General features: G+C 59.1%; 1 protein-coding gene across 3 annotated transcripts in view; it reads right to left on the bottom strand.

Annotated features, from left to right (window-relative positions):
• smg1 (SMG1 nonsense mediated mRNA decay associated PI3K related kinase) overlaps positions 1 to 16,504 on the bottom strand; it is a 57,199-nt gene that overhangs the window by 31,575 nt on the left and 9,120 nt on the right. For 2 of the 3 annotated variants that reach the window (XM_056407729.1, XM_056407731.1), the window contains 22 exons: positions 15,398 to 15,611; positions 14,523 to 14,648; positions 13,859 to 13,931; positions 13,641 to 13,738; positions 13,399 to 13,572; positions 12,963 to 13,184; positions 12,120 to 12,221; positions 11,724 to 11,987; positions 11,469 to 11,599; positions 11,247 to 11,405; positions 10,940 to 11,146; positions 10,770 to 10,871; positions 10,550 to 10,690; positions 10,240 to 10,460; positions 9,919 to 10,112; positions 9,685 to 9,846; positions 9,453 to 9,607; positions 7,749 to 7,873; positions 7,367 to 7,672; positions 3,967 to 4,105; positions 3,478 to 3,628; positions 3,102 to 3,222 (listed from right to left, as the gene is read on the bottom strand). In XM_056407729.1, coding sequence (XP_056263704.1) covers positions 3,102 to 3,222; positions 3,478 to 3,628; positions 3,967 to 4,105; positions 7,367 to 7,672; positions 7,749 to 7,873; positions 9,453 to 9,607; positions 9,685 to 9,846; positions 9,919 to 10,112; positions 10,240 to 10,460; positions 10,550 to 10,690; positions 10,770 to 10,871; positions 10,940 to 11,146; positions 11,247 to 11,405; positions 11,469 to 11,599; positions 11,724 to 11,987; positions 12,120 to 12,221; positions 12,963 to 13,184; positions 13,399 to 13,572; positions 13,641 to 13,738; positions 13,859 to 13,931; positions 14,523 to 14,648; positions 15,398 to 15,611 — 3,587 coding nt within the window. The remainder of the gene's footprint in view (positions 1 to 3,101; positions 3,223 to 3,477; positions 3,629 to 3,966; positions 4,106 to 7,366; positions 7,673 to 7,748; positions 7,874 to 9,452; positions 9,608 to 9,684; positions 9,847 to 9,918; positions 10,113 to 10,239; positions 10,461 to 10,549; positions 10,691 to 10,769; positions 10,872 to 10,939; positions 11,147 to 11,246; positions 11,406 to 11,468; positions 11,600 to 11,723; positions 11,988 to 12,119; positions 12,222 to 12,962; positions 13,185 to 13,398; positions 13,573 to 13,640; positions 13,739 to 13,858; positions 13,932 to 14,522; positions 14,649 to 15,397; positions 15,612 to 16,504) is intronic. The other variant, XM_056407730.1, reaches the window with a different exon arrangement.

The raw sequence follows: 16,504 nt of genomic DNA, 5'->3' as shown, positions 1-16,504 counted from the left end.
GAGAATGTGTGTGTGTGAGAGAGAGTGAGTGTGAGAGTGTGAGTGTGAGAGAGTGAGTGTGAGAGAGTGAGTGTGAGAGTGTGAGTGTGAGAGAGTGAGTGTGAGAGAGTGAGTGAGTGTGAGAGAGTGAGTGTGAGAGAGTGAGTGTGAGAGAGTGAGTGTGAGAGAGTGAGGTGAGAGGTGAGCGTGAGTGAGTGTGAGAGAGTGAGTGTGAGAGAGTGAGTGTGAGAGAGTGAGTGTGAGTGTGAGAGTGAGTGTGAGAGAGGTGAGAGTGAGGAGGTGAGTGTGAGGAGGTGAGTGAGTGAGAGAGTGAGTGTGAGGAGTGAGTGTGAGAGGTGAGTGAGAGGAGGTGTGAGAGTGAGTGTGAGAGAGTGAGTGTGAGAGTGAGAGAGTGAGTGTGTGAGTGAGGTGAGAGAGGTGGCGAGGTGAGTGTGAGTGAGTGTGAGAGGGTGTGAGGAGGTGAGTGTGAGTGTGAGAGTGAGTGAGGTGAGAGGTGAGTGTGAGAGTGAGGTGAGTGAGAGTGAGGTGGTGAGGAGTGAGTGAGTGAGTGAGGTGAGAGTGAGTGTGAGAGTGAGTGTGAGAGAGTGAGTGGAGTGTGAGGTGAGTGTGAGGAGGTGAGAGAGTGAGTGTGAGAGGAGGGAGTGAGAGAGGTGAGGTGAGAGGTGAGTGTGAGAGGAGTGAGTGTGAGGAGGTGAGAGGAGTGTGAGAGAGTGAGTGTGAGAGAGTGAGTGTGAGAGTGAGTGTGAGAGAGTGAGTGTGAGTGTGAGAGTGAGTGTGAGAGAGTGGAGGTGTGAGAGGAGGTGAGAGGTGTGAGAGAGTGAGTGTGAGTGAGTGAGGTGGAGAGTGAGGTGTGAGAGAGTGAGGTGTGAGGTGAGTGAGTGTGAGGTGAGGTGAGTGTGAGAGTGAGTGTGAGAGTGAGAGTGAGTGTGAGAGAGTGAGTGTGCGAGAGTGAGCGTGAGAGTGAGTGTGCGAGAGTGTGAGAGAGTGAGTGTGCGAGAGTGAGTGTGAGAGTGAGTGTGAGTGTGAGAGTGAGTGTGAGAGTGAGTGTGAGAGTGAGTGAGGTGTGAGGTGAGAGAGTGAGTGTGGAGAGAGTGAGGTGTGAGTGAGAGTGAGTGTGAGGAGGTGAGTGTGAGGTGAGTGAGAGAGTGAGTGTGAGAGTGAGTGAGTGAGAGTGTGAGGTGAGTGTGAGTGAGGAGAGGAGGAGTGTGAGGTGGAGTGAGGGAGAGTGAGGTGAGAGTGACGTAAGAGTGAGGAGGTGAGTGTGAGGTGAGGTGAGAGGAGGTGAGTGAGTGTATGAGTGTGAGAGAGTGAGGTGTGAGGTGAGGTGAGAGGAGTGAGTGAGTGTGAGTGGAGGTGAGAGGAGAGAGTGAGTGGAGGTGAGTGTGAGAGTGAGTGAGGTGAGGAGTGAGGTGAGAGTGAGGAGGAGGTGTGAGTGTGAGAGTGAGTGTGAGAGTGAGTGTGAGTGTGAGAGTGAGTGTGAGAGTGTGAGTGTGAGAGTGAGTGTGAGAGTGAGAGTGAGTGTGAGAGTGAGTGTGAGAGTGTGAGTGAGTGTGAGAGAGTGAGTGTGAGAGTGAGTGTGAGAGTGAGTGTGAGAGTGAGTGTGAGAGTGAGTGTGAGAGAGTGAGTGTGAGAGAGTGAGTGTGAGAGAGTGAGTGTGAGAGAGTGAGTGTGAGAGAGTGAGTGTGAGTGAGAGTGTGAGTGTGAGAGAGTGTGAGAGAGTGAGTGTGAGAGTGAGTGTGTGAGGAGAGTGAGTGTGAGGTGAGGTGTGAGAGAGTGAGAGTGAGAGGTGTGAGAGTGAGGTGAGAGTGAGTGTGAGAGTGAGGAGAGTGTGAGAGGTGAGTGTGAGAGTGAGTGTGAGTGTGTGTGAGGGTGAGTGTGAGGTGGAGAGTGGAGAGGTGAGGAGGTGAGAGTGAGAGAGTGAGGTGAGGTGAGAGTGGAGGTGAGTGTGAGAGTGTGAGGAGAGGAGTGAGTGTGAGAGTGAGTGTGAGGTGAGAGTGAGTGTGAGGTGAGGTGAGTGAGAGTGAGTGTGAGGTGAGTGTGAGGAGTGTGAGGTGAGTGTGAGAGTCAGTGTGAGTGAGAGTGAGAGGTGAGGTGTGAGAGGTGTGAGTGAGAGAGTGAGTGTGAGAGTGAGTGAGTGAGTGTGCGAGAGTGAGTGTGAGAGAGTGAGTGTGCGAGAGTGTGAGAGTGTGAGTGTGAGAGTGAGTGTGAGAGAGTGAGTGTGAGAGTGAGTGTGAGAGTGAGTGTGAGTGTGAGAGTGAGTGTGAGAGAGTGAGGTGGAGAGGTGAGAGGTGAGTGTGAGAGTGAGTGTGAGGAGGTGTGTGTGAGAGAGTGAGTGTGAGTGAGAGTGAGGTGTGAGTGAGTGTGAGGAGTGGAGTGTGAGTGTGAGGGGAGAGAGTGAGTGTGAGTGTGAGGTGTGAGTGTGAGAGTGAGTGAGTGTGAGGAGTGAGTGTGAGGTGAGGAGAGTGAGTGTGAGTGTGTGTGAGGTGTGAGTGTGAGAGGAGTGTGAGAGAGTGAGTGAGGTGAGAGTGAGGAGGTGAGTGTGAGGAGTGTGAGAGTGAGAGAGTGAGTGTGAGAGTGAGGAGTGAGTGGTGTGAGAGTGAGTGTGAGGAGTGAGAGTGAGTGTGAGAGGAGTGTGAGGAGTGTGTGAGGAGTGTGAGAGTGAGGTGTGAGAGTGTGAGAGTGTGAGTGGTGAGGTGAGGAGAGTGAGAGGTGAGTGTGAGTGAGGTGAGAGTGAGTGAGTGGGAGAGTGAGTGTGAGAGAGTGAGTGTGAGTGAGAGTGAGTGTGAGTGTGAGAAGGTGAGAGAGTGAGGTGAGAGGAGGAGAGTGAGAGAGGTGAGGAGTGAGAGAGTGAGAGGAGAGAGAGGAGGTGAGAGAGTGAGAGAGAGGAGAGTGTGAGAGTGAGGTGAGAGGAGGTGAGAGTGAGTGTGAGGAGAGAGTGAGGTGAGTGGAGTGAGAGGAGTGAGGAGTGAGTGAGTGAGTGAGTGTGTGAGTGTGAGTGAGAGTGAGAGTGAGTGAGTGAGTGAGTGAGTGAGTGAGTGAGTGAGTGAGTGAGTGAGTGTGAGAGTGAGTGAGTGAGTGAGTGTGTGTGTGTGTGAGGTTACCTTTGAGCTTGAGCAGCAGCTGCCTCTGGAACATGGTGTACCTGAGGGCCTGAAGGAACGGCTGCACGTCCTGCTGCTTACAGGAGCTCAGAGCCTCACTGCACAGAGGGATCACACAGTCCTGCAACACACACACACCATAGGGTCATCAACACACACACACAGGGTCAACACACACACACACACACCATAGGGTCACCACACACACAGGGTCAACACACACACAACATAGGGTCATCATGCCGGTGAGTGTGTTGACCCCCCCCCCACCTGCTGGCCGGTGAGCGTGTTGACCCCCCCCCCACCTGCTGGCCGGTGAGCGTGTTGACCCCCCCCCCACCTGCTGGCCGGTGAGCGTGTTGACCCCCCCCCCCACCTGCTGGCCGGTGAGCGTGTGCTCCAGCGTGGCGCTGCAGTGCAGCTGCAGCATGGGCAGTGTGGGCAGCGCGTCGCTCAGCGTGAGGGTGGACAGACGCAGAGGACCCAGGCAGATACGCCCAGTCTGCTTCAGGCAGCGCACCAACGCCCTGCAACACACCACAGAGACACTGAGACACAGAGACACAGAGACACAAAGACAGAGACACAGAGACACAAAGACACAAAGACAGAGACACAAAGACAGACACAGACAGAGACACAGAGACAGAGACACAGAGACACAAAGACAGAGACACAAAGACAGAGACACAAAGACAGAGACACAGAGACACAAAGACAGAGACACAAAGACAGAGACACAAATACAGAGACACAGAGACACAAAGACAGAGACAGAGACACAAAGACAGAGACACAAAGACAGAGACACAGAGACAGAGACACAAAGACAGAGACACAAAGACACAAAGACAGAGACACTCACTCTGGATTGGCGGTGCTCTGCTCTGGCTCCTGATTGGCTGTCGTCATGGCGCTCACGGCGCTGCGGAGGAGCTGCACCTCGATGGCTCTCTGCAGCTCGGTGGGATCTGGACTCATGGAGGGCAGAAGCCTCTTCAGGTCTGGAGGAACACTGAGTCAGTGGGGCGCAGGAGGAGCTCCACAGGCTGGGAGACTCAGGACTGACATCGAGGCTGAGCTTTAACTAGAGCTTCACTTCACATGTTTTAAAGGACCCCTCTGGACCCCTCTGGAACCCTCTGGACCCCTCCTCTCTGGACCCTCTGGAACCCTCTTCTATGGACCCTCTAGACCCCTCTGGACCTCTCTGGACCTCTCTGGAACCCTCTGGAACCCTCTTCTATGGACCCCACTGGAACCCTCTTCTATGGACCTCTCTGGAACCCTCTGGAACCCTCTGGAACCCTCTTCTATGGACCCCACTGGAACCCTCTTCTATGGACCCCACTGGAACCCTCTTCTATGGACCCCTCTGGAACCCTCTGGAACCCTCTTCTATGGACCCTCTGGACCTCTCAGTAACCCTCCTCTCTGGACCTCTCTGGACCCCTCTTCTATGGACCCTCTGGAACCCTCTTCTATGGACCCTCTGGACCCCTCTGGAACCCTCTTCTATGGACCCTCTGGACCTCTCTGGAACCCTCCTCTCTGGACCCTCTGGACCCCTCTGGAACCCTCTGGAACCCTCTGGAACCCTCTTCTATGGACCCTCTGGACCTCTCTGGACCTCTCAGGACCCTCTGGACCCCTCATCTCTGGACCTCTCTGGACCCCTCTGGACCCCTCTGGACCCCTCTGGAACCCTCTTCTATGGACCCTCTGGACCTCTCTGGACCCCTCATCTCTGGACCTCTCTGGACCATCTGGAGCCCTCCTCTCTGGGACCCTCCTCTCTGGACCCTCCTCTCTGGACCCTCCTCTCTGGACCCTCCTCTCTGGACCCTCTGGACCCCTCTGGAACCCTCTTCTATGGACCCTCTGGACCCCTCTGGACCCCTCTGGACCCCTCTGGACCCCTCTTCTATGGACCCTCTGGACCCCTCCTCTCTGGACCCTCTGGACCCCTCCTCTCTGGACCCCTCTGGAACCCTCTTCTATGGACCTCTCTGGACCTCTCTGGAACCCTCTTCTATGGACCCTCTGGACCTCTCTGGAACCCTCCTCTCTGGACCATCTGGACCTCTCTGGAACCCTCCTCTCTGGACCCTCTGGACCCCTCTGGAACCCTCTTCTCTGGACCCCTCTGGACCTCTCTGGACCCTCTGGAGCCCTCCTCTCTGGAGCCCTCCTCTCTGGAGCCCTCCTCTCTGGAGCCCTCCTCTCTGGAATCCTCCTCTCTGGAACCCTCCTCTCTGGAACCCTCCTCTCTGGACCCGACCTCTCTGGACCTCTCTGGACCCTCTGGACCCCTCCTCTCTGGATCTCTCATCTCTGGACCCCTCTGGACCCCTCTTCTATGGACCCTCTGGACCCCTCCTCTCTGGACCCCTCTGGACCCCTCATCTCTGGACCTCTCTGGACCATCTGGAGCCCTCCTCTCTGGAGCCCTCCTCTCTGGGACCCTCCTCTCTGGGACCCTCCTCTCTGGGACCCTCTGGAACCCTCTTCTATGGACCCTCTGGACCCCTCTGGACCTCTCTGGAACCCTCCTCTCTGGACCCCTCTTCTATGGACCCTCTGGACCCCTCTTCTATGGACCCTCTGGACCCCTCTTCTCTGGACCCCTCTGGAACCCTCTTCTATGGACCTCTCTGGACCTCTCTGGACCTCTCTGGACCCCTCCTCTCTGGACCTCTCTGGACTCTCTGGACCCGACCTCTCTGGACCCCTCTTCTATGGACCCTCTGGAGCCCTCCTCTCTGGAGCCCTCCTCTCTGGAGCCCTCCTCTCTGGAGCCCTCCTCTCTGGAGCCCTCCTCTCTGGAGCCCACCCTCCTCTCTGGAACCCTCCTCTCTGGAACCCTCCTCTCTGGAACCCTCCTCTCTGGAGCCCTCCTCTCTGGAACCCTCCTCTCTGGAACCCTCCTCTCTGGAACCCTCCTCTCTGGAACCCTCCTCTCTGGAACCCTCCTCTCTGGAACCCTCCTCTCTGGAGCCCTCCTCTCTGGAGCCCTCCTCTCTGGAGCCCTCCTCTCTGGAGCCCTCCTCTCTGGAGCCCTCCTCTCTGGAGCCCTCCTCTCTGGACCCCTCCTCTCTGGACCCCTCCTCTCTGGACCCCTCTGGAACCCTCTTCTATGGACCTCTCTGGACCTCTCTGGAACCCTCTTCTATGGACCCTCTGGACCTCTCTGGAACCCTCCTCTCTGGACCATCTGGACCTCTCTGGAACCCTCCTCTCTGGACCCTCTGGACCCCTCTGGAACCCTCTGGAACCCTCTGGAACCCTCTTCTCTGGACCCCTCTGGACCTCTCTGGACCCTCTGGAGCCCTCCTCTCTGGAGCCCTCCTCTCTGGAGCCCTCCTCTCTGGAGCCCTCCTCTCTGGAGCCCTCCTCTCTGGAATCCTCCTCTCTGGAACCCTCCTCTCTGGAACCCTCCTCTCTGGACCCGACCTCTCTGGACCTCTCTGGACCCTCTGGACCCCTCCTCTCTGGATCTCTCATCTCTGGACCCCTCTGGACCCCTCTTCTATGGACCCTCTGGACCCCTCCTCTCTGGACCCCTCTGGACCCCTCATCTCTGGACCTCTCTGGACCATCTGGAGCCCTCCTCTCTGGAGCCCTCCTCTCTGGGACCCTCCTCTCTGGGACCCTCTCTGGGACCCTCTGGAACCCTCTTCTATGGACCCTCTGGACCCCTCTGGACCTCTCTGGAACCCTCCTCTCTGGACCCCTCTTCTATGGACCCTCTGGACCCCTCTTCTATGGACCCTCTGGACCCCTCTTCTCTGGACCCCTCTGGAACCCTCTTCTATGGACCTCTCTGGACCTCTCTGGACCTCTCTGGACCCCTCCTCTCTGGACCTCTCTGGACCCCTCCTCTCTGGACCTCTCTGGACTCTCTGGACCCGACCTCTCTGGACCCCTCTTCTATGGACCCTCTGGAGCCCTCCTCTCTGGAGCCCTCCTCTGGAGCCCTCCTCTGGAGCCCTCCTCTGGAGCCCTCCTCTCTGGAGCCCTCCTCTCTGGAGCCCTCCTCTCTGGAGCCCTCCTCTCTGGAGCCCTCCTCTCTGGAACCCTCCTCTCTGGAACCCTCCTCTCTGGAACCCTCCTCTCTGGAACCCTCCTCTCTGGAACCCTCCTCTCTGGAACCCTCCTCTCTGGAGCCCTCCTCTCTGGAGCCCTCCTCTCTGGAGCCCTCCTCTCTGGAGCCCTCCTCTCTGGAGCCCTCCTCTCTGGAGCCCTCCTCTCTGGAGCCCACTCACCCAGCTTGTCCTTGCCGGCCAGCGAGCAGTCGTCACCGGGCAGCAGCTCCAGCTGGGCGCCACAGCCCTCCAGGTCCCCGTCCTCGAAGTGGCTCAGGGCCTGGATGTAGTTGAAGTCCATCCTCAGGCCGATACCGGCCGGGCTGCTGGAGCTCTGCTTCAGGGCGTTGACGGTGGCCTGCCACTCCTTGACCGACGGCCAATCGCAGAGCGCCACGTAGCACTGACACGCCTTGTTGACCAGGAAGTTGACCGCCTCCGGAGAGCCCTCGCTGGACTTGAGCAGCACCGTCTTCCTGCTGTCGCCTGGCAGAGGAAACACGTCGTTATAGCGACCGGACCGCCGGCTCAGCTCCAACATCAACACGGCGGGACGGCTCACCGGCGCTGCTGTGGCTGGGGCTGCTGGACGGCTGGAGCGGGCAGCACTCAGCGCTCTGGAGGCTGCAGTCCATCCCTGTGACCGCCGACAGCTGGTCCTGGTACTCCAGAGAGGCCTTCTCAAACCTGCACACACATGGTTCACTAGAGGACCCCTAGAGGACACCTAGAGGACCCCTAGAGGACACCTAGAGGACACCAAGAGGACCACTGGAGGACAACTAGAGGACCACTAGAGGACCACTAGAGGACAACTAGAGGACAACTAGAGGACACCTAGAGGACACCTAGAGGACAACTAGAGGACCACTAGAGGACACCAAGAGGACCACTGGAGGACAACTAGAGGACCACTAGAGGACCACTGGAGGACACTTAGAGGACACCTAGAGGACCACTGGAGGACAACTAGAGGACCACTAGAGGACACCTAGAGGACACCTAGAGGACACCAAGAGGACCACTGGAGGACAACTAGAGGAGAACTAGAGGAGAACTAGAGGACACCTAGAGGACCACTGGAGGACAACTAGAGGAGCACTAGAGGACACTTAGAGGACACTTAGAGGACACCTAGAGGACACCTAGAGGACCACTTAGAGGAGAACTAGAGGACACCTAGAGGACAACTAGAGGCCCACTTAGAGGACACCTAGAGGACACGTAGAGGACACTTAGAGGACCACTAGAGGACAACTAGAGGAGAACTAGAGGAGAACTAGAGGACCACTTAGAGGACCACTTAGAGGACCACTAGAGGACACCTAGAGGACACTTAGAGGACCACTAGAGGACACCTAGGGACTAGAGGACAACTAGAGGATCACTAGAGGACACTTAGAGGACAACTAGAGGAGAACTAGAGGACCACTTAGAGGACACCTAGAGGACACTTAGAGGACACCTAGAGGACACTTAGAGGACCACTAGAGGACAACTAGAGGAGAACTAGAGGACCACTTAGAGGACACCTAGAGGACCACTAGAGGACAACTAGAGGACCACTTAGAGGACAACTAGAGGACCACTAGAGGACCACTAGAGGACAACTAGAGGACCACTTAGAGGACAACTAGAGGACACTTAGACACCTAGAGGACAACTAGAGGACCACTGGAGGACAACTAGAGGACCACTGGAGGACACCTAGAGGACAACTAGAGGACCCCTAGAGGACAACTAGAGGACACCTAGAGGTCAACTAGAGGACCCCTAGAGGACCACTGGAGGACAACTAGAGGACCCCTAGAGGACAACTAGAGGACCACTGGAGGACAACTAGAGGACACCTAGAGGACCCCTAGAGGACAACTAGAGGACCACTGGAGGACAACTGGAGGACAACTAGAGGACCACTGGAGGACACCTAGAGGACCACTGGAGGACACCTAGAGGACAACTAGAGGACCCCTAGAGGACAACTAGAGGACACCTAGAGGACCCCTAGAGGACCCCTAGAGGACAACTAGAGGTCACCTAGAGGACCCCTAGAGGACAACTAGAGGTCACCTAGAGGACCCCTAGAGGACAACTAGAGGATAACTAGAGGATCCCTAGAGGATCCCTAGAGGTCACCTAGAGGACCCCTAGAGGACAACTAGAGGACCCCTAGAGGACCCCTAGAGGACCACTAGAGGACCACTGGAGGACACCTAGAGGACAGGAGCTTCATGTGGTGCAGTCGAGGACCAGAGGACAGACTCACCGGCCTTCCGCCTGCAGGGCGACGGCCGCCAGCCAGCCAGGACTCCTCCCCGTGGCGAGGAGGCTCCAGGCGGCCAGGCCCTGGATGGCCTCAGGGCACCGCAGCTCACATAGAGCCTCCACCAGGAGGGTCAGGGGGGCCTCCAGCTCGGGGCCCTGTGGGACACACAGCCTACGTCGCCATGAGGACACCAACACACGGCCTACGTCAACATGAGGCGCTCCTCACTGACCTGAGCGCTGCTGTTCTTGATCTCGGCCAGCAGGTCGAAGCCGTGCCGGATGGTGACGGCCGGCTGGCCCGACAGGAGCCCCACCCTCATGAGGGCCAGGCGGATCCTGGTCAGCCAGTCTTGGCACGTCTGTCGGTTGGTGTAGAAGAAGGTCCTGATGCCCTGAGATGCAGAGGGGAGGGGGTGGGGTGAGCGGGGCCCCGGTGCTGGAGAGGGGCGCAGTGCGCGGCGTACCTTGGGGGGGGCGGTCAGCGCGTTGGCACAGCCCTCGTAGGCGTTGTACATCAGCTTCTCCAGGTTCTCCACGTACTGCAGCAGCAGGGCCAGGCGCAGCTGGGTGGAGTGGTGGCCCTCGCCGTCCCCTCCGGCCCAGGGGCCCACGTCCTGCTCCGGGTTCAGGCTGTGGGCCGCCAGGCTGCGGATCATGCCTGGGGGGGGGGGGGGGGTCAGTCCAACACAAGGCTGTTCTCCATCCCTACACTAAACACTGCACATGTAGTCAGGCCCCTGAGGACCCGGCAGGAGGAGGTCTCCGAGGTCCCTGCGGCCGCTGACCTTCGATGGTCTGGAAGGTGTCCTGAGCCCGGCCCAGGGGGGTCCTCAGCTTGGACAGCACGGTGAACTGAGCCGCCTCCCACACGGCCCACTGCCACAGCACCGCATCGGTCTTCAGGAGGGCTCGGGGGGCCCGGCCGGGGGCCGCCGCCCCCCCACGGCCCTCTCTCTTCTCCAGGCGCTGGCAGCTGGAGTACAGACGCTCCAGCCAAGGCTCCTTGCTGAGGACACACGGAGGAGATGAGGAGCCATGGAGACCGAGTTAGAAGGAGGAGGATGATGATGAGGAGGAGGAGGAGGAGGATCGTACCCTCCGCGGTGCAGGGCCCCGTAGAGGATGAAGCTGATGAGGTCGCTGTAGTCCTGGGGGTGGAAGGTGCTGCCGGGGGCCCGGCTCATGTGCTGGCGGACGGCCAGAGACATGGACCTCATCTGGGGGAGGCTGTGGTGACTGGGACAGGCACACGCACCAGTTAGCCCCCCGCAGCTCACCGCAGGTACTGCAGCCCGCCGCTAAACCCGCCACTGACCTGAGAGCCACGTCCAGGGGGACGGCCCGGAGCAGCTTGCCGTAGGCCTGCCTCACCTTCACGGCCGAGTGGACCAGCTGCACTCTGGAGACGTCCACGCACCTGGGGGAGCAGAGCGGTGAGAAGGGGGCCCCGGCGCCCCGTGCCGAGCGGGGGGGGCGGGCCCTCACCTCTGGAGCAGCTCGGTGCTCAGGGCCGAGCACAGCGCCTGCAGGCTGCGGCAGCTCTGCAGGCACACGGCCGGGTCCTCGCTCAGCCCGTTGGCCAGCAGCCCGCGGCACAACTGGTTGAAGGAGGGCAGCGCGAAGAGGGGGCTGTAGGACTCACAGCGCTTCATCAGCACACACACCTCCTGGGCCCAGGTGAGCAGCAGCCTCCTGGAGACACAACGCCCGGTTAGCAACGCGCTGCAGCGCCCCCTAGGGGCCGGAGGACTGCCCAGGCTCCGTGGCCGTGTGAGGAACAGTAAACAGGAACCTGGCTTCTGGGTACAGATGCTCCTTCACCAGCAGACCTCCCAGGAGACTCAGCAGGGTGCCAAAATGCTTCTTGGTTGCCGTGGTGACGGTACTGATGACGGCACCGTCGAACAGGGAGGGGGACGAGGACAGGCTGGAGGAGATGAAATGATCGTGTCTGGACACAGAGAGGGTCAGTTAGCGCACACACACACACACACACACACACACACACACACACCTGGTGCAGTGAGAGTACAGGGTGTGGAGCACAGCGTACTGGATGGCCGGGTAGTGGACCGCCAGCTCAGAGTGGACCAGCATCAGATTGTGACTGAGCAGTGTGAAGACCGTGGGAGACAACGCCCACATCTGGAACACATCAACCGCAGCATGACACACCTGGACCACATGAAGCCGAGGCCTTGACCAAGTCGGTATCAGAGTCTTGTAGGTCTGAGCAGATTCACCACAGACTCAGACTCATCAGACTCACCCCGATGAGGGAGTTCTTGGTGTTGCCGATGGTGGTGAGGGTGCTGAGGTTGAAGATGAGGGTGAACTGGGCCTTCTCCTGGGGGAGGGTGAGGGAGGCGAAGGCCGGGTGCTGGATGCTGGGTCCACCGGGCTCCAGGGCCCCCGTCAGGCTGGACAGGGCACAGCAGATCTCCCCCAGAACCAGTTTGTAGGCCGCCTCCAGCGTGGGGATGTTCTTCAGGCTCAGCAGGGCCTGGTACACGCCGTGGACCGCTGACGTCACCTGAGGAGAGACGCAGGTGTGACGACTCCTCTCCCCCCAGAGCCAGGTGGACGTCATGCTCCTCGTCCCGGTCCCCGGGGGGGTGCCGGTCCCAGTGGGGTCACACACAGACGTGCACACACACACACAGACCTCTTTCTCTCGATGGAAGCGCAGCTTCAGCAGCTGGGAGTCTGGAGCCAGCAGCTTCTCCACGAAGCAGGCGGGCAGCTTGTTGTTGACTTGTTCCACGATCTGAGGAGAGGGCAGGTAGAGGGTCATGGGAGAGAGGGCAGGTAGAGGGTCATGGGGGAGAGGGCAGGTAGAGGGTCATGAGGGAGAGGGCAGGTAGAGGGTCATGGGAGAGAGGGCAGGTAGAGGGTCATGGGAGAGAGGGCAGGTAGAGGGTCATGAGGGAGAGGGCAGGTAGAGGGTCATGGGAGAGAGGGCAGGTAGAGGGTCATGAGGGAGAGGGCAGGTAGAGGGTCATGGGGGAGAGGGCAGGTAGAGGGTCATGAGGGAGAGGGCAGGTAGAGGGTCATGAGGGAGAGGGCAGGTAGAGGGTCATGAGGGAGAGGGCAGGTAGAGGGTCATGAGGGAGAGGGCAGGTAGAGGGTCATGAGGAGAGGGCAGGTAGAGGGTCATGAGGAGAGGGCAGGTAGAGGTCATGGGGAGAGGGCAGGTAGAGGGTCATGGGGAGAGGGCAGGTAGAGGGTCATGAGGGAGAGGGCAGGTAGAGGGTCATGGGGGAGAGGGCAGGTAGAGGGTCATGAGGGAGAGGGCAGGTAGAGGGTCATGGGGGAGAGGGCAGGTAGAGGGTCATGGGGGAGAGGGCAGGTAGAGGGTCATGGGAGAGAGGGCAGGTAGAGGGTCATGGGAGAGAGGGCAGGTAGAGGGTCATGAGGGAGAGGGCAGGTAGAGGGTCATGGGGGAGAGGGCAGGTAGAGGGTCATGGGGGAGAGGGCAGGTAGAGGGTCCTGAGGTGTGCAGCAGTACCAGGGTGACGAGGCTGAGCACGGCCAGGTGGTAGTCCGGCCCACAGGCCCGGCAGCAGCCCAGCTGGTCCAGGCCGTAGGTCAGCACGGCCTCCAGCAGCCGGCCGCTGGGCTCCACGCCGGCCAGCAGCACCCCCACACACTCGTTCCCCGCCGTCAGCACCGGCTCAGAGAACTGGACCTGCTTGGCCGTGGTCACGCAGGACAGAACCCGGCTCAACACCTGGGAACGCAGCACACGTTGAGGGTCAGACTGGAGCAGGCCTCACCTGGGCCGTACACCCAGCGCCAGCTGGAGGTCCAGTGAACCTCTCCGTGTCTACAGAGGCTTCACACAGCATGGACCCCCCCCCCAGAGGGGAGGCCACCAGAGGAGCCTCTAGTGACCTCTAGACCCCACGTGGGGATGTGACCTGAGGCTTAAGGTTGCGTCTTACGTCGGTGACGTAGGCCTCCGTGATGGGTGGTCCTCTGAAGGGGCTGAAGCGCTCCCCGATGCTGCGGACCACCGTGCTGAAGACCCTCAGCAGAGCCGCCAGCTTGGGCAGCGACACCGAGGGGGGGGGGATGTCTTCATCCGGCACCTCACCCGCCAGCACGTGGTTCAGGTCCTGCAACAGCGCCGGTCAACAGCTGCTCTTTACACGGCGTGTTGGAGCCCAGCCGGCTCTGGACCTACCTCTGCGTAGGCCTCCATGTCCTCCAGGAACTGCCCCAGCAGGGTGGTGGAGAAGGTGAGGTCTGCCACCCAGAACTGCTCCAGACTCTGCAGCCAGCCTGGGACCAGAGACAAGGTGTGTAAGAGCCATGGGATGGGAACCCAACACGCCCCTCTACGAGGAGACCAAAAGGTGGACACCTACATTTACAGTTATTTAGGAAGACATCAGGACTGACCTGAGACCTGCCGAGTCAGCGCCTGCTTCTGAGTGTGGTCGATGTGCCAGCCCACCAGGATGTCCACCGTGTCCTGTGGAGACAGTAGCAGGGAGTCAGCTGACCTGAGGGGCTCCCACCTGAGGGGCTCCCACCTGAGGGGCTCCGACCTGAGAGCTCTGACCTGAGGGGCTCCGGCCTGAGGGGCTCCAGCCTGAGGGGCTCCCACCTGAGGGGCTCCGGCCTGAGGGGCTCCGGCCTGAGAGCTCTGGCCTGAGGGGCTCCCACCTGAGGGGCTCTGACCTGAGGGGCTCTGACCTGAGGGGCTCCCACCTGAGGGGCTCCGGCCTGAGGGCTCTGGCCTGAGGGGCTCCCACCTGAGGGGCTCCGGCCTGGGGGCTCCCACCTGAGGGGCTCCCACCTGAGGGGCTCCCACCTGAGGGGCTCCGGCCTGAGGGCTCTGGCCTGAGGGGCTCCCACCTGAGGGGCTCTGACCTGAGGGGCTCCCACCTGAGGGGCTCCGGCCTGGGGGCTCCCACCTGAGGGGCTCTGACCTGAGGGGCTCCCACCTGAGGGGCTCCCACCTGAGGGCTCTGGCCTGAGGGGCTCCCACCTGAGGGGCTCTGACCTGAGGGGCTCCCACCTGAGGGCTCTGACCCCTGACCCCAGCCCCTCCAGCACTCACCCTGAAGTTGGTGCTGAACACGTGGGGGTAGCAGCGCGCCACCTGCAGGATGCACCTCACACTGTGAGCCAGCAGCTCCGGCGTGTCCACGTTCTCCAGGATGGACTGCAGGTTGCTCATCACCAGCTGGAACGCACCAATCAGAGAGCAGCACCCAGTCACCACCAAGAAGACGCTCTGTAGCATGTAGTGCGTCGTCATGGTGAGGACTCGGAGGATGTGGGGGTGTCTCTGTGTGTGTGTCTCTCTGTGTGTGTGTGTGTTTCTGTGGGTGTGTGTCTCTGTGTGTCTCTGTCTTTCTGTGTGTCTCTGTCTCTGTGTGTGTGTGTCTCTCTGTATGTGTGTCTCTCTGTGTGTGTCTCTCTGTGTGTCTGTGTGTCTCTGTGTCTCTGTGTGTGTGTCTCTGTGTGTGTGTCTCTGTGTGTCTCTGTCTTTCTGTGTGTCTCTGTCTCTGTGTGTGTGTCTCTGTGTGTGTCTCTGTGTGTCTGTGTGTCTCTGTCTCTGTGTGTGTGTCTCTCTGTGTGTGTGTGTCTCTGTGTGTCTCTGTGTGTGTCTGTGTGTGTCTCTCTGTGTGTGTGTGTCTCTGTGTCTGTGTGTGTCTTTCTGTGTGTCTGTCTCTGTGTGTGTCTCTGTGTGTCTCTCTGTGTGTGTCTCTCTGTGTGTGTCTCTCTGTGTGTCTCTGTGTGTCTCTGTCTGTCTGTCTGTGTGTGTGTCTCTGTGTGTGTCTCTGTGTGTGTCTCTCTGTGTGTGTGTCTCTCTGTGTGTCTGTCTTTCTGTGTGTCTCTGTCTCTGTGTGTGTGTGTGTCTCTGTGTGTCTGTCTTTCTGTGTGTCTCTGTCTCTGTGTGTGTGTCTCTGTGTGTCTCTGTGTGTGTACCTGCATGACGTGAGAGAAGGCCTTCCTCTCCCCAGCAGCCTCTAGCGCCCCCTGTGCTGCCCCCAGGTACAGCAGCTTGACGTCCTCCCGGCTGCTGGCCGTGAGCTTGAGGAAGAGCCACTTGAAGAGCCGCTCGGCCTCGTGGCCCAGACCCGAGACCAGCAGGGGCAGGCAGGAGGACGCCTCCTGGCGCAGCTCCCACAGGAGCTGGCTGCTGCACAGGGACCAGACCGTGAGACCAGGACCACATGGGGGCCACATGGAGACAACATGGAGGACACATGGAGACAACATGGAGACAACATTGAGACAACATGGAGGACACATGGATGACCACATGGAGGACACATGGAGACAACATGGAGGACACATGGAGGACACATGGAGACAACATGGAGGACACATGGAGACAACATGGAGGACACATGGAGGACACATGGAGGACCACATGGAGACAACATGGAGGACACATGGAGACAACATTGAGACAACATGGAGGACACATGGATGACCACATGGAGGACACATGGAGACAACATGGAGGACACATGGAGACAACATTGAGACAACATGGAGGACACATGGAGACACATGGAGACAACATGGAGGACACATGGAGACAACATGGAGGACACATGGAGACAACATTGAGACAACATGGAGGACACATGGATGACACATGGAGACAACATGGAGGACACATGGAGGACCACATTGAGACAACATGGAGGACACATGGAGACAACATGGAGGACACATGGAGGACACATGGAGGACCACATTGAGACAACATGGAGGACACATGGGGGACACATGGAGGACCACATTGAGACAACATGGAGGACACATGGAAGACACATGGAGGACCACATTGAGATAACATGGAGGACCACATTGAGACAACATGGAGGACACATGGAGGACACATGGGGGACACATGGAGAATCACATTGAGATAACATGGAGGACACATGGAGGACCACATTGAGATAACATGGAGGACACATGGAGGACCACATTGAGACAACATGGAGGACACATGGAGGACCACATTGAGATAACATGGAGGACACATGGAGGACCACATTGAGACAACATGGAGGACAC

This window comes from Pseudoliparis swirei, chromosome 23 (genome assembly GCF_029220125.1).
Source record: "Pseudoliparis swirei isolate HS2019 ecotype Mariana Trench chromosome 23, NWPU_hadal_v1, whole genome shotgun sequence".
NCBI lineage: Eukaryota > Metazoa > Chordata > Actinopteri > Perciformes > Liparidae > Pseudoliparis > Pseudoliparis swirei.
This window is presented reverse-complemented; position numbering and strand designations above follow the sequence as displayed.